The following is a 17,518-nucleotide window of genomic DNA, read 5'->3' on the forward strand; positions in this document are numbered from 1 at the left end:
TGCATTACATTCAAAGAATCAAATCAAGTCAAATCCCCTGACGTTTGTTACTTCTTGGTAATGACTTGAGTCATTCTCAAACTAGTGACGCTGTCAACCAGTATGCACTTAAGTGTGCCTTACATCTAAAAAGATCATCACAACTTAAAAGACCTTTTGTTGGCATCACTGGACAAAATATGTATAGAGTGCTATAATTAGATTTTATAGAGTGCTATAAAATGCGGAGACTGAACTCCCTCAATTCTGCCTTTCAAAAGGAAAAATCTATTTTGATGAGATCATGAAGCATTCTTAGAAACGATCCTTGTCAATATAGGTTTATGCCAATTGATTAATCATTTTGTAAAATAAAGCCCACTACCGGTAAGTAATAATGATACAAAATATATATATATAGTTCCAGAGCTAATAGAATAAACATAAAATAGGCTAAAATAGAATAATACAGGTAAAGTAGTTATTACAGGTTACTAGAGTAGACAGTGTAAAATAAGCTTTGACAGTCAAGTGGTCAGTCGTGGTTTGTCTGATATCATCTGGGAGGTTATTCCCTGGTCTGCATTGTATTGCACGAAAATGCTGCTTCACCGTGTTTTGTTCTAACTCTTGATGATAATCAACAGTTATAGTTACCAATGATAATCTGGGGACAGAAGTACAGTCTTTTGTTTTTAGCCGCAGACACACAAGAACACAGACACAGACACTTGGAATAACACACAGATACAGTGGATTGTTGCGAGTGGAAGGGGAAATGAGTTACAATGTATTATTTAAATCAGACTTTACTTATCTTCTCTCTGCGCCTGCAATCTCTCAGTATAATGGAAGTCACAGGAAACGAGTGTATAGCGTGCACACGTCGTCAGTCAGTACAGAGTCTGCTGATAGTGAGTGACGATATGAGGCGGACCTGGACCTGTAGCTTTGACCCACATCCTTCCCTTCCCCCTCAACCTCCACCAGAAATACATTGTGACCTAAACCCCAAACCCAGTGTTCCTGTCTTCCTGTCTGTCATCCTCTGTCTGTCTAAATGTCAGTGCTTATCCTATGAAAGCCCCGTTTCCATCTGACAAACCTTGAATCTTCAATTTCCCCTTTTTTGCTCTAACTGTATAGTACTACTGACACTGGCCGCCATGTTTGAAAATGTGAGACCCACAGACCAAGCGGAACTGTTGAAATACATATTAATGTTTGGAGATTTATAGTTTTGGCAGAATCAAAACTAGCTCCATCTCCAAACGTCTTTGTCGCTCCTCTTCTTCATGCTCCGTAGCTCCCTCCCTCTATGGGCCTTGGATAATTATTGGCCTGGATGTGGTATTTTGTGTAATTGCAATACTTTGTGAGCCTGTAGAAAAGCAGCTAGGCTATCAAAATCGATCAGTACGTAGGGAGTGTTGGTATCTCTCTGTCTCCATGCAGCTCTCTAACGGCGTGGTAGCTGCAGTGAGTTGGACCTGTGGGCGTGGTAGCTGCAGTGAGTTGGGCCCGTGGGCGTGGTAGCTGCAGTGAGTTGGGCCCGTGGGCGTGGTAGCTGCAGTGAGTTGGGCCCGTGGGCGTGGTAGCTGCAGTGAGTTGGGCCCGTGGGCGTGGTAGCTGCAGTGAGTTGGGCCCGTGGGCGTGGTAGCTGCAGTGAGTTGGGCCCGTGGGCGTGGTAGCTGCAGTGAGTTGGGCCTGTGGGTGTGGTAGCTGCAGTGAGTTGGGCCCGTGGGCGTGGTAGCTACAGTGAGTTGGTCCTGTGGGCGTGGTAGCTGCAGTGAGTTGGTCCTGTGGGCGTGGTAGCTGCAGTGAGTTGGGCCTGTGGGCGTGGTAGCTGCAGTGAGTTGGGCCCGTGGGCGTGGTAGCTGCAGTGAGTTGGGCCTGTGGGTGTGGTAGCTGCAGTGAGTTGGGCCCGTGGGCGTGGTAGCTGCAGTGAATTGGGCCTGTGGGCGTGGTAGCTACAGTGAGTTGGGCCCGTGGGCGTGGTAGCTGCAGTGAGTTGGGCCTGTGGGCGTGGTAGCTGCAGTGAGTTGGGCCTGTGGGCGTGGTAGCTACAGTGAGTTGGGCCCGTGGGCGTGGTAGCTACAGTGAGTTGGGCCCGTGGGCGTGGTAGCTGCAGTGAGTTGGGCCTGTTAGTGTGGTAGCTGCAGTGAGTTGGGCCTGTGGGCGTGGTAGCTGCAGTGAGTTGGGCCTGTTAGTGTGGTAGCTGCAGTGAGTTGGGCCTGTGGGCGTGGTAGCTGCAGTGAGTTGGACCCGTGGGCGTGGTAGCTACAGTGAGTTGGGCCCGTGGGCGTGGTAGCTGCAGTGAGTTGGGCCTGTGGGCGTGGTAGCTGCAGTGAGTTGGGCCTGTGGGTGTGGTAGCTGCAGTGAGTTGGGCCTGTGGGTGTGGTAGCTGCAGTGAGTTGGGCCCGTGGGCGTGGTAGCTGCAGTGAGTTGGGCCCGTGGGCGTGGTAGCTGCAGTGAGTTGGGCCCGTGGGTGCAGAGGTGATGGATGTGTTGTGGCAGTAGTAGCAGCCTCCATAGCGACGTAAAGGGCAGCGCCCAGCGACTGCCCGTCTCCCCGGTGACCTATGAAATCAGCCTCTGGTTGCCAAACCCTGGGAGACACACTGGGATCAGCGCTGATGTAGTCTCGCCTCCCAGACAGTTGGAGAGCTCTGCCTACCAGAGCTCTGCCTACCAATCGTCTGGGAACTTCTTGTCAAAAATAGTTTCTGGAACGGTGGCGAGAACGTTACTAACAAACCTAGTCCCCTTTGTCAAGTTTCTGGAAATGACACTCCCTGCATTCTCTTCTGTGGTTCAGACACTCTAGTTGAACGATGCGGATAGAGACTGAGAACTGAGGGCTGATGTACACACACTCTGTGTGTGTGTGTGTGTGTGTGTGTGTGTGTGTGTGTGTGTGTGTGTGTGTGTGTGTGTGAGTGAGTGAGTGATGGTAATGGCCGCCCTGAGCACTGTTTGAAGCTGTGAAGTCAACAGAGAATATCATTGCTGTATTTGTAGCCTTCTGCACCATCCATGTGTGTGCAGAACATGATGACGGGAGCGCAGAGAGCGATAACGGTGTTAACGGGTCATATGAGATCTGTTTGTGCTGTGATTGCTAATGGCGTAAGAAACGAGCGGAGGGTTATTAGAAAAGGTCCGGGCTACAAGGGACGTAGTTGGAGGATGCAGATAGGACGTTTGTTTACCAGAGGAAGCGCTCATATTTACTTTGACCCCAGGAAGTGCTCCTGTTTGGTTTGACCCCAGAGGAAAAGGACAGAGGGGCGAGTGAGAGTTCACCTTTCCAATCATCTCTCCAAAATCATCTTTATGGAGTGCCTAAGTCACGCCCTCTTCCTGGTTCGACATGGGGCCTAAGAGATTTCATTCACCATTCATTTTCTCTTAGATGTTTTTTTTAATCCTTATGAAAAGAGTTTTACTTGGAAAAACCAAGTGATTCAGCTACCTTCAGAATCACAACAGACCATAGAAGATCTCACTTGGGAAGGGGGGTGTTTGTGTTTTTCTTTTTTCTTTTATATGCTATATAAGATTTCATATGGTCTCTTGTGATTCTGAATATAGCTAAATCACTTTAATTTTTTGCCTATGTACAACACTCTTTATAAGGATTTTAAGAAAGGTCAATGGGAAAATGAATGCTAAATGAAATCTCTTAGGTCCCATGCTGAAGGCGGAAGAGGCTTCCCCACTGATTTTAGTTTGTTTTGTTAGTTCATTCTCCTGCCACCTCCATCTTTTCTCTGCTGTTGTTTTCAGCTCCTATCCCTCCATATATCCTCCCTTATCTTACCCCTTTATTTTTTACCTCATTCTCCCTTTCATCAATCTGACCCTCACTCCTATGTGTCCCCGCTATCGCTCCCATCCGTGGCTGCTTTTTCCTATTTTGCCCCTATCTCTCTCTCTCCCCACTCTCTCTACTGCTCCCCTCTCTCTCTCTCTATCTATCTCTCCCCACTCTCTCTACTGCTCCCCTCTCTCTCTCTCTATCTATCTCTCCCCACTCTCTCTACTGCTCCCCTCTCTCTCTCTCTCTCTATCTCTATCTCTCTCTCCCCACTCTCTCTACTGCTCACCTCTCTCTCTATCTCTCTCTCCCCACTCTCTCTACTGCTCACCTCTCTATCTCTCTCCCCACTCCCTCTCTACTGCTCCCCTCTCTCTCTATCTCTCTCTCCCCACTCTCTCTACTGCTCCCCTCTCTCTCTCTCTCTCTCTCTCTATCTCTCTCTCCCCACTCTCTCTACTGCTCACCTCTCTCTATCTCTCTCCCCACTCCCTCTCTACTGCTCCCCTCTCTCTATCTCTCTCTCCCCACTCTCTCTACTGCTCCCCTCTCTCTCTATCTCTCTCTCCCCATCTGCTCCACTGCTCCCCTCTCTCTATCTCTCCCTCCATCCCTGTTTCCACTGGTGTCTGGCTGAAAAAGCTTTTGTGGATAATTGATTGGTGAAGGAGGAGATCGATGCTCTATGCCTGGACTGAGAGCTCTCTCATATCCTCCCTGCCTCTCTCTATCTCGCTCTCTCTCTCTCTCTCTCTCTGCCGCTCCCTCTGGATCGGCCTTTGTCTCCCTGAGTCCCCACCTAAGTGTGAAGATGGAGAGAATGAAAGGGAGTAAGGAGAAAGATACATGTAGAGGAAAAAGTTAATTGTTTAATTGGGGGGAGGGATGAACCAAAATTAAGTGAGCTGTGCTTTTCCTTTTGCTCAGACTGTTTCCCTCTATTTCATTTCTATCTCATTCTTTTTCTCTGTTCACATGGTTGCCTTTTCCGTGACTGGGTGTAGATGGATGAGTGGCGGATATGAACAAGGGAAGACTAGGAGAGAAGCAGGGAGTTAGGTTGACACCCACAGGCCCATCAAGTCACTTGAATGTGGGAGGAGCTCTGGTAGCCTCAGTTGGTCACAAGGCACCGGCTGGGCTCTGACTAGGCCTGCAGGAGTGCTTTATGGCTTTAATAAATAGTGCTAATAGTGTGTTTAGATGGTAGGGGACACGGGGGGAGGCCATTACAGCAGCCTGCAATGACTCTGCCGTTTCAACCCAGCAGAGTCCCTCTCTACACTCTATTATGATATTCATTATACCAAAGGGCTCCTGCAGCTACCATTCTTATTACAGTATAGACAGGAGGGGATTGATAGGCTACTGCCAATACGTGATACTTGTCACATGGCAAATTGATGGAAAGCACATTGAGCTAATAACCCCAATCTCTCTCTCTCTCCCTCCCTCTCTCTCTCTCTCCCTCCCTCTCTCTGTCTCTCCCCCCTTCTCTCTCCTCATCAGGTTTGACCACAGAGGGCATCTACAGGGTCAGTGGGAACAAGGCAGAGATGGAGAGCATGATGCGACAGTTTGACCAAGGTGCGTTACTTCACATGCACAGTCACACCCTTACACGTGCACACTCTCAAATGCTATGTCGGAGACGCATTCACATGCACACCCTTACACGTGCACACTCTCAAATGCTATGTCTGAGACGCATTCACATGCACACTCTTACACGGTGCACACTCTCAAATGCTATGTCTGAGACACATTCACATGCACACCCTTACACGTGCACACTCTCAAATGCTATGTCTGAGACGCATTCACATGCACACTCTTACACGGTGCACACTCTCAAATGCTATGTCTGAGACGCATTCACATGCACACTCTTACACGTGCACACTCTCAAATGCTATGTCTGAGACGCATTCACATGCACACTCTTACACGTGCACACTCTCAAATGGTATGTCTGAGACGCATTCACATGCACACCCTTACACGTGCACACTCAAATGCTATGTCTGAGACGCATTCACATGCACACCCTTACACGTGCACACTCTCAAATGCTGTGTCTGAGACGCATTCACATGCACACCCTTACACGTGCACACCCTCAAATGCTGTGTCTGAGACGCATTCACATGCACACCCTTACACGTGCACACCCTCAAATGCTATGTCTGAGACGCATTCACATGCACACCCTTACACGTGCACACTCTCAAATGGTATGTCTGAGACGCATTCACATGCACACCCTTACACGTGCACACTCAAATGCTATGTCTGAGACGCATTCACATGCACACCCTTACACGTGCACACTCTCAAATGTTATGTCTGAGACGCGTTCACATGCACACCCTTACACGTGCACACTCTCAAATGCTATGTCTGAGACGCATTCACATGCACACCCTTACACGTGCACACTCTCAAATGCTATGTCTGAGACGCATTCAAACGTATATCTGTAGTCTTACATGCTGGGTGTGAAGGAAAAGGCCATGAAGGTGTGTGTGTGTGGGTGTGGGTGGGTGTGTGGGTGGGTGTGTGTGTGTGTGTGTGTGTGTGTGTGTGTGTGTGTGTGTCTCCTGTCTATCTATAAGCCTGTTGTAGGCTGGATCCTCTTCACTAACCAGGGAACATCTGGATACATTAATCCCACCAAGGGAATTGGCCTTCACTTTCTTTAGTCCGTAGAGCTGCCTCCTCAATCTTCTGTGTGTGTGTGTGTGTGTGTGTGTGTGTGTGTGTGTGTGCGTGTGCGTGCGTGCAGTTAATTACCTCCAGATTGGTTTGGTTAATGAAGCATGCTCGCTGGCTAGATAGATAGCAGAGCAAGAAGGGGTGTGTGTGTGTGTGTGTGTGTGTGTGCACGAGTGTATGCGTGTGTCCACGCCTGGTTGAGGTTGAGTCCGACTCAGGTAATCAGAGTTGAAGTCCTGTGTCGGGTCGTTCTGAACCTGAGCAGAGGCCAATGGGACAAGACAATTACAGCTGAAACTATAGCACAGCACAGGTGTCTCATAGCCATACTGAAGATGGCACTTCATCAGCTCCCTAAAGACTAATGATAAGCCCTTATAGGAGAAAGCAGCATCTGAAGTACTGCACTTTGGAAACAGAAGCTCTCTTACGCCTGCTCAAGAACTCGCCAACCATATCTGCAATGCTTTTTTTCTTCCTCTTTGCTTCTCCCGTACGCTATTGTTTTTTTTAAATCAGAAAATTATTTTTTAAATTGTGTTTCTCTCTCACACACATTCTCGCTCGTACACAACATTGATCTGAAGACCAGCACGATGGAGTAGAGAGACTGGTACACCAGTAGTAGTTATCTTTGGCTCTCTCCCTACTAGCCTGGCATTGACAGACCATTTCACATTCCACTGGATTCACAGCAAATGAAACATGAGCTAGCTGGCAGAATCGTCAGGTTGCCAGGACATCTCCCCACTCAAACCTGTGCAGTAATTGGCTGCAGTTTATCAATTCGCAAAATGCCCAAATGTAACATCCACAACGATGGTTTGAATATTTGTTTTAAGTGTGACATGGACTCTGAAAGCAGACCTGTTTTGACCTTGTGTGTGTGCACATGCATTTTCTTTACGGTGTGTACGCATGTGAGGTATGTGTGCAGTTTAGAAGTTAATGTGTTGAGGTATGTGTGTGCTTTGAAGTTGAGGTATTGAGGTATGCGTTTGATTTTGTAGAAAATGAATTTTGTTCCGCTTCTAATCTCTCCCCGTCTTTCTCTCTCTCTCTCTCTCTCTGTCTCTCTCTCTGTCAGACTACAACCTGGACCTGGTGGAGAAAGACTTCACCATCAACACAGTAGCAGGAGCCATGAAGGCATTCTTCTCGGAGCTGCCTGAGCCGCTGGTGCCCTATGGCGTGCAGGTTGACCTGGTGGGGGCCCTCAGTAAGTCCTGGGGCTGCCGTGTGAGGGCATGGGGGGTGTGGCCTGGTGAATGCCTTCAGTAAGTCCTGGGGCTTCCAATTTAAAGTAGCTCACTGTCTTCATTATTCCAAGCATAGGTTGCACAAGATCTTCGCTTCTGTTTCGCCACTCACTATGTGATAGGTGTCAGCTGTTAGAGGGCATGCTCTCCCATGCTTTTTGGTTTTTCCATTCACTATCTGGATTCTTTATTCTGGGGAAAAATATTTGATTGGTACTTTAAGGCCTACAAAATAACCCTTCAGCTGCTCGGAATCCTCTTTGCTCCTCCCTAAGGCTGTGCAACAGTCTTTGACACAGGGGATGACTCTTGCCAAGAGACTCATCCTGAAGGAATGGAAGTCCCCCTCTCCACCTTCTTTTCAGCTGTGGTTGACGGACATGGTCTCAGTTATACGGAAGGAGAGACTCAGGTTCCTGACAACCAACTCACTGAAAAGATTTTCAACTATCTGGGACCTGTTTCTGGCCTACTTTGACAAGGTTAAGGGGCGACGGGTGACTCACCCGACTGATTTCTCATGGAGCCCGTCCCCTTGCGTGGGAACCCATAAGCAGCTCACGTGGCTGATAGCACCACGTTGTAATCTCATATATGTGTGTGGCTTTTCTTTTTTCCCCTGTGTCTGAGTTTGTTAGTTTTTGTTCTTTGTGTTCCAAATAACTGAAAATAAAACATGAAAAAAGTAAGTCCTGGCTCTGGGCTGCCCTGTGAGCGCATGGCGGGGTGTGGCCTGTGGGAAGATGTTCTGCACACAGTCAGATCCGAGGTGCATTGGACTGGGCCTTAAATCCCTCTTTCCCTTCATTGTAACTTTTCTTTAACCTAACAAGCAGAACTCTTGCAATCTAAATCCGTCCATGGAGAGAATTGGATTTGCCACTTGGACTTGGTAGCGAGGGGCGGGGGGTGATGGTGTATGATGGAGGGATGCAGGGATGCAGGGGCCGCTGTGGATAGCAGCGTCTCTGGATGAAGTCATGAGAAAACAGTCATGTTAGATAAACGAGTGTCCCTCTCTTTTCTCCGCTGCCTCTCGTTCGCTCTCTGTCTCCTGTAATCTCTCTGCACGGAGATTTAAGGCGGAGCTTAGTCGAGCATCGCGGCAGAGAGATTTAGCCCGAGGACGGAAGGCTGCTGTCACTCAATGAGCTCTGTGTGTGCGTGCGTGTTTTTAACGGCCCCGGCGAGACCCTTCAGCTATGACAGAGACCTGATAAAGCTCCTGCAGTCTGTGGCACGATGGAAGAGAAGAAGAAGAGAGAGAGAGTGAAAAGGAAAATGTGGAGTTAGAGGCAAGGACACCCAATTTGAAAGCCTTAGGTCTGTAGGAAATAGCAAATTGCACTTGGCATTTTAGAATTGTAGCTTATTTCACAATGTTATAGGGCTGCAACTAACGATTATTTTGATTGTCGATTAATCTGATGATTATTTTCTCGATTAATCGATTTGTTGTTTGTATCAAATGTCATAAAATGTCGATCAGTGTTTCCCAAAGCCCAAGAAGACATCTTCAAATGTCTTTTGTTCACAACGCAAAGATATTCAGTTTACTGTCATAGAGGAGAGCTATGTTCAAACAAACTGGCAATCAGCCAGTAGCGAGCACACTCACCGGTGTTTTTAAAGTTCCGGTGCACGGCACAGGAGAAGACACGCTGAAGAAGGCCGTTAGGCTGAAACGTCCGTGTTGTACCTGGTGAAAACTGGAATAAATCTAACGAAAGGACATTTTGTGTGCTGGCTCTCCTTCTCCTAGAGGAGAGCTTAACTGCAACAATTAATCAATTAGCAAGAGAGGGAGAGAAAGAGGTAGATGCTTTTAGTAGAAAACAAGTCAGAAAGAAGGAACTGGAGGAGCATGGTGGTGCAGTGGTAAGCACTGTCGCCTCACAGCTAGAAGGTCCTGGGTTCGATTCCCACCTGGGACACTGTGGGTGCTGAAGGAGTGCGTGCCCGTCCACATGTCCTCGAGTGCCCGCCGCCCAGGTGGGGTCGTCAAAAGGGCCTTTCTGTGTGGAGTTTGCATGTTCTCCCCATGCCCCCTGGGGGTTTCCTTCATATAGGAACCCCTTCACCAAAACATGCAATATCCTGGTTGCTGATGTGGTGCCTCCTCTGGTTGTTAGGGGCGCCTGTTCGGGAACTCGTTGGAATAGCGTGATCCTCCCACGTGCTATGTCCTACCGGTGAAGCTTCCCCTGTCAGGTGAAAAGAAGCGGCTGGCTACTGCCCATGTCTCGGAGGAAGCATGGAGCCAGTTTCGGCTCTCCCCAGATTGGCAGAGGGTGGCGCAGCAACCAGGATAAATAAATAAAAAATTAGCACTAACGGGGGATTAAAATGGGATAAGAAATCTGGGAAAAAATATATTAAGAAGAAGAAGAAAAAAGAAAGAAAGAAGGAACTGATGCTGTGAGTTAAGTTATACTCAGTTTTAGGGATAAAATGATAAGCGGTTTTAATGATAACCGTGATCAAATTCCTTACGATAACCGTACACTTTGAAAAACATGGTAACTACTGTCCATCATCAACCAAAGTTGGCAACCGTCTCCCAGATGCAGACGTGAGAGAGAAATGATTTCAGTGAGCGTATCAATCCTTTTTGGGTCTGAGTTTTTATTGAACCTTTCTTTCACCAGGTAGTCACTTGAGATCATGGCAGCATTTAAAATAAACAAGACCCAAGCACAGACAAAAACATTTTCATATATTTTCAATATAAAACTTGGTGAAATGATTGCTGTGAGTGTATTAGTACTTTTTGAACATTTTCAGCACATTTTAACAATACGGCGTGATAATACTGATGACGTGATAATAATGTTCGTCACTATAATCGTGATATGAAATTTTCATATTGTTTCATCTCGACTCAGTTTGATCACTGACGCTGGATAGAGACTGCAGGAGGGACCGGGGCTGCACTGTTTCGTCATTCCGGCTCAATCTGTTTTTGATACACAACACGCTGACCTCATTGTGGGAATTCTTACTCAGATTCTTGGATTGTAAATTTTGTTTGTGTGTGAAGAGGAAGAGAACATCTGCAGGGCTCAGTGCTGGTCTCTCTCTCTCTCACACACACACACACACACACACACACACACACACACACACACACACAGGATGGACTGTGTTTGCTGGTGACGTCAGCTTTTCTGACTCACTCCTCCTCGCTGCCATCAGCCGCAACACACCCTGTGTGTGTTTTTAGTAACTGCGAACATTGTTGTGATCTGTAAGACACCGTGACGGGAGTATATGCAGTACATTTCTTATTTGTCATGGGATGTGTGTGGCCTTTGTGAGCCCTCCAAATCAGAGGTGTGTGTGTGTGTGTGTGTGTGTGTGTGTGTGTGTGTGTGTGTGTGTGTGTGTGTGTGTGTGTGTGTGTGTGTGTGTGTCTCTCTCACTGGGATGTGTGAAACTCAAACTGTTGTAGGGATGAAATCACCGTGTTCTGCACGGATTTCTCCCTGAGCTGAATCCAATTGCTTTCTCTATGCTGTTCAATGTGTCCTCCATTGTACTCCTCTCCTCTCCCCGTCTCTCTCTCCTCTCTGCTCACACTCCCTTGAGATATTGTCCTCAGTTTCCCTATTCTTCCCTTTCAGCCCCTTTCCTTCCTTCTCTAACTCCTCTTCTCTGTCCTCCGCCGTTCAGAGATCACTGACAGGGAGCAGCGGTTCCAGACGATGAAGGACATCCTGCGTCGCTTCCCCAAGGAGAACTACGAGGTCTTCAAATACGTCAACAGCCACTTGAGCAAGTGAGTGAGTGGCAGGTCAGAGACCGCCTCTGACAGCCTCGCTGACTACACTGCTGCTCACCCAGTCCAGTGACCCGCGGGTGACATCACCAAAACCAGCACGCTGACACGCAGGGGTGATAGCTCTCAGATCAGATCTCAGGTCACATCATGTGAAGGGTTTTGACTCAGTCTGAGTGATAGCTCTCAGATCAGATCTCGGGTCACATCATGTGAAGGGATTTTGACTCAGTCTGAGTGATAGCTATCGGATCAGATCTCAGGTCACATCATGTGAAGGGATTTTGACTCAGTGTAAGTGATAGCTCTCGGATCAGATCTCAGGTCACATCATGTGAAGGGGCTTTGACTCAGTATGAGTGATAGCTCTCGGATCAGATCTCAAGTCACATCATGTGAAGGGATTTTTACTCAGTGTGAGTGATAGCTCTCGGATCAGATCTCAGGTCACATCATGTGAAGTGGAGGTGTGGAAACTGAATTGTGCTAGTAGCCACTATCTGTGAATGTATAAGGCAAGGACAACTTGACTACAAACATTCTGTATAGTCCTAACGTCGTTACGGTCTCTAATTCTCTAATGCAGTTAGCTATGCTTTATTTAACAGTGTTATCTGTGACGGGTCACAAGTTGACAACTCACTGTGCTACAAAAAAAAAGTTTGTCAGAAACACCAAGTTTGGAAAGATGGGAACAACCATTGTGAATAAATAAAACAGAGAGCCCAGATGTTATTAACAGCTTATTTGATGCTATATTACAGCTCTTACCTGTTTTTCAAAGTACCGTTTTCCTGCCGCCTGTCACAGCAGTAAGTGTTTATCTTCGGCTGCTAGTTCACAGTGAGATTTGGTCATAAAGTGATGAGACTAATACCATTCAAATCTGTGGATTCTCCGCTTTCATTTGACATTTTGTTGGACAAGAAATGAAACAGACAGAAACAAATCCAACAGTTACATAACCACACCACAGCAGCACTTTAGCAGCAATAGGGTATTTTGAAACGGGTAACATCTGTACATGTATAAAGCCTTTGTAATAATTTAGCCTGTGTCATGTCACCGCTCAAATAATTAGCAGCCAATCATTTGGAGGTTCCCTAATGTGACCAAAGTTCCTGTACAAAGTAAGTAAGGTGTCTGGTCATCAAATGTGTCACTCCGCTCTGTCCCCAGGGTGAGCCAGAACAACAGGTCGAACCTGATGACCAGTGAGAACCTGTCCATCTGCTTCTGGCCCACGCTGATGAGGCCGGACTTCATCACCATGGACGCCCTGACGGCCACGCGCACCTACCAGACAATCATCGAGAGCTTCATCCAGCAGTGCTCCTACTTCTTCTACAACCAGCCTCTGGCCGACGGGCTGCCCGGCTCCCCCAGCGCCACGCTCTCCTCTGGGGGAGGAACCTCCGCCTACTCCTGTATGGCCGGAGGCTACTCGTCCTCCCCCACTCCCTCCCCGGCCCCCTACGTCATGCCCGCCACCCCGCCTGTCATCCCGCACTACGGCCCCCCCATCCACCACCACCACCTCCACCACCATCGGCATCAGTCCCCGCCGCACTCTCCACCCGCTACCCCCCAGTCCCCCATCCCGGCCCTGCTGCACCCCCACCACCCCCCCACGGAACAACACACGCTGTGAATCCAGGGATCAAGGGAAAGAGAGAGGGAAGAAAAAAAAACGAGAGACAGACTGAGATTCAGAGAGATGTGAGGGCTCAGAAGAGGAGATTGTGAAGGGTTTTTTTTTGGAAAGTGACGGAAGAAGAGAAATTGAAACAAGAACCGGAGGTAGGAAGAGATGCTAGGAGAGAGTGAGCGAGATGCAGTATGTATAGGGAGAAACCTACATGTTTGGGAGAAGAGTTTTTTGTTGTTGTTGTTGCATCCATTGCTTTTAGAAACATGGACACAGAGCAGGGGGAAGACTGAAGAGCATTTGAAACAACAGTATGATCTTCCTCCCAACTTGACCACTTTATCCCTTTCCCTCTCTATCTCACCTCATCTAGACCTGCCCTCCTTGCCTTATAAAGACCCCCCCTACACACACACACACACACACACATACAAGTGGAGAGAGAAAGAGCGGTGGTGCCAGTCGCTGCCAACGGGACTCGTGGAGCGAGTAACGCTCAAATAATTCCCCGTAGAAACACAGGAGGAGTGTGAACTCTGTGAATGTCCATCTTGTTGGATTGCTTCACCGCACAAACACTCGCTCACACAGACACGAAAAAATGACACGCACACACACCCAGGGGCCAGTGTGCCTCCCGACAACCACTCTGCTCCGCTCGACCCCCCTCGACCTGTCACGGTGCCGGGAGTCATGGCGGCCTGCGCGCCCCTCTGCCAGCCGGCCTGCCTGCCTACTGTACTGCCTGGGGCACAGAGAGCGAGTCCTCAACCCGAGCGTGTTCGACCACAGTGTCTAGAGGACTTTTCTGACGAGAAACATGCCCGCCCACTCACCCAGGAGAATGTTCTGTCCTCTAACACTCACACATTCCTGTCGATCAACCCCTCACACACACTGTGCTACACACACACACACACACAACATTCAGTTTCAGTTGAGACAGTACACCGAGGATGGAAAAAGAAAAGTAAAAATCTCAACCAACCGGATCTGCGCTCGCTCTCTCTCTCTCTCTCTCTCTCTCTGTTTGAACTTCGACCTAATACCCCGACCATCCGAGCAACTCCGCACTGGTCAGTGTTTGAAAGAGGATTTCTATATTTATCGTCGTCATCGTTGCTCTATGCAGTTTCATGATCCCTCTCTTTTTCCTGTTCTAATGTGCTAATCTCATTTGAGGGAACACAGAGAAATATAGACATCAGTTAATGAGTGGCCTTGGTGTGTGCTTGTCTGTGTGTGTGTGTGTGTGTGTATATATAAGTATGCATTTTCGGTGTTTTGTCTGAATTATCCTCTGTTGGGTAGCTAGTGTGTATAACATCAGTTGGACCTCCCCCTGACATGTTGCTCCCTTCAACCTGTGGTGGTTTTTGCCAGTAGAGTCGACGCTAAAGATTTTGATAACAAGGACCTTGTTCTGAAGCACTTTTCTGAGCACTTTTAAGGCACGTCGTTGGAGATGTTGGAGCTGCCATAATCGATACAGCCACACTCACTTTATTTGTCAGTCGACCCTACTTTCTCTCTCTGGGAGCACACCGCTGACATCTAGAGGAAGAAATGGGTATTGCAGTCATGACCTCACACACCCACTACTGCATGGGCGTAGCACCATTTCCCTACCATGGTTTTTATAGCATCATATCGTCATGTAGGAGCGATTGTCTACATTTATCTTCGTTGGATGTCTTATAAAAAAGAACTTAGTGCCGTCGAGGTGCAAAGTGTAAATAAAAGAACCCTATTTTAAATCCATTACAATTCTGTGGAGATTACCATGTGGATGTATAGATCCATGCTGTCAAGCCAGAAGCCACACAGCATGGATGCAGTAACGTTGGGTGGGCACATTGCATATTGCCTCTCTTCTGTTATGGTCCTCTTCCCTGTGGACACCAAAGCACTCGGCCATTTTTAAAGGATCGGAGTCTTTGTGTGCCCACCTCCCAGACTCATTGTACGGCACATCGTAGCTGGAAGCAAGGCTCAAGCTGTGTGACAGATGGGAGGGTTTATACGCTATCATTGGGAAATAGTTGTAACCACTGCACCAGGCGTGGGCACACGGTCCTCTTATGACGTCGGAAACGAGACTCAAATCTATTCTTGTTGGACGCCAAATGTAATTGGGTGAGAGTGTTGCCGCTGTGCCAGGCTACGTCCCAGTCCTTCCCTGTCCAAGAGAGATGGCAGACAGGACAGACAGTCCATTCATCAGTCTGCATGACTGGAACGCAGCATTACAGAATTCCACGGCCCAGCCTGCTGTTACCGTAGAAACCGGGGAGATGGGGCTTGCTTGTGGCCGCTTTTGAAGTGTGTGCGCGTGTGCATCTTTGTGTTTGTGTGCGCTCCAGACACTGTGTGTGTGTGTGTGTGCATGTGAACTTGTGTTTGTGTTGAGCACACACTCACCAAGGTCACTTATTCAGTTTGAATTTGACACTGAATGGCATCCCCAGACTGTCCCCAATGCCTGAAACAAAAGATATTTTCGCCATTCACTGAAGTCTTACCCCAAACTGTTAATGCCATAGGCCAACACTACCTATATACCTGTGTGTGTATATTGTGTGTATCTCAATGTGTATACATTGAGAGTGTCTGTTTGGGCATGTGGGATTGAGCTAACATGCTAGCATGCTGTGCTCGGCAGACACCAGCGTGATCCAAACAAACCTGAAGGAGAGATACGCAGTTCTCCTTGCGGTCAATACCCGTGTTGCACCGTTAGCTGGTCCAGATTACACACACTGACGTATCCTGAGAGAAAGTGTGCGTGCGTGTGTGTGAGAGAGAGGAGAGGGAAGACAGGCAGACGGATGGTTGATTTGGTTCATTATTTGGGAGATGGAGGAAGGGGAGGGGGTGACCACTGGTACTTGTGTGTGAACGCCGACCAGTGGCGTTCCCTGTGTATATCAATGTGTTAATACTGAACCGACTGTGAGGCAGCCAAAGACTGTGCAGAAAATGGTAGGGGGAGAGATGGGAAGCAAAGTGACAATTGGAAAAACAATTGTATTAAAAATGTGACTTTGGTTCAGCGATCATATGTGGCTGCATTGCTTTTCTTTATTCTTTTTTTTTTCTTTTGCAACAATGGCGACAGATGTCTGTTAAGTTAAAATGAGAAACAAGCAAAACTATATTCAACTGGTTGTTTATTTGTACGTTAGGGGTCTAACACTTTTGCCCTTTAGTCAATGGTGATAGAAAAAATCTTTCTTTTTATGTTTTATTTTAATAATTAAAAAATACACCTTTTTTTTTAAACAATTTCTTTGTGAATGGTTGAGAGACCAGCCCAGTATAGTGCATGATTTCTTCCTGACCCAGGGAGAGGGCTCCACCACTCTCACTATTTAAGAGATGACAAAACAATATTACAAAGTAACGGGGGCGGGGGGGAGAAAATCGTTTAAAAAAATGTAATGAAGTACTGTAAACTGAAAAGATACATCAAACAAAAAAAATGTCATTATTTGCTGAGTATGGTAATTTGTCTCAATGGGAATGGTGTATACAGCAAGGCCTTATGTGATCTGTATTATAGTTAATAAATCAAATCTTGTAAAACTCCTGTCTCTTTGTTGTACCTGCTGACACTGGTGTAGATCCGTATCATGGAGCATAGGAGAAAGTCCTGACCAACTTCCAGGAGAACGACCCAAGAAATATATATATACCGTATTTTTAAATCAAATTCACTGGATCAGAACCCCCCTCAGTGATTTCAGGGCGTTTTTGAGATTACAAAAAAGATCCACACACTCATTAGTACACAAGTTCATTCCAAATCACTATGTCCATTTTGAATAAATAAATAAATACAGTAGGCTACTAGTCAAACGTTTGAATACACTTTCTCATTTAATGTGAATGGGAAGGTGTGTTCAAACTTTTGACTAGTACCGTATCTTAAATAATTGTCAGACTACGCTCCGGCTGGCACCCCCAACAAGCCTATAGGTCAGGGGTGGGCAATCCCCCCACCCCCTTTCCCAGAGGGCCATACTAATAAAGTAAGCGAATAGACATGGGCCACACACTGGACAATTCAATTGAAACATAAAACGCACTGACTTGTGTTAAACTACATGAATTTGGTAGACATGACAGAATGTTTGTTTTACAATACAAGGGATCAGCCGAGCAGCATTTTGGTACATAAACTGCGTCACTGGGTGGCAACGGCAATGGAGCCCAACTGGCGCGAGGCTTGTGTGTCTGACTCTAGCCGGCTAACTCTGTTTACATTTTAAAAACTGTGACAGTTCACACAATTTTAACACGACATGCATGTATTATAC

The 17,518-nt window shown here is 47.3% G+C and overlaps 1 protein-coding gene across 1 annotated transcript in view; it reads left to right on the forward strand.

Annotated features, from left to right (window-relative positions):
• arhgap35a (Rho GTPase activating protein 35a) overlaps nucleotides 1–16,768 on the forward strand; it is an 88,099-nt gene extending 71,331 nt beyond the window's left edge. Inside the window, exons 4-7 of the mRNA XM_083637974.1 lie at nucleotides 5,309–5,386; nucleotides 7,602–7,733; nucleotides 11,446–11,551; nucleotides 12,731–16,768. Of these exons, the coding sequence (XP_083494100.1) occupies nucleotides 5,309–5,386; nucleotides 7,602–7,733; nucleotides 11,446–11,551; nucleotides 12,731–13,202 (788 nt within the window). The 3' untranslated portion in view covers nucleotides 13,203–16,768. The remainder of the gene's footprint in view (nucleotides 1–5,308; nucleotides 5,387–7,601; nucleotides 7,734–11,445; nucleotides 11,552–12,730) is intronic.
• The last annotated feature ends 750 nt before the right edge of the window (nucleotides 16,769–17,518 follow it).

The sequence above is a fragment of the Poromitra crassiceps genome (assembly GCF_964638095.1).
Source record: "Poromitra crassiceps genome assembly, chromosome: 5".
Classification (NCBI taxonomy): Eukaryota; Metazoa; Chordata; class Actinopteri; order Beryciformes; family Melamphaidae; genus Poromitra; species Poromitra crassiceps.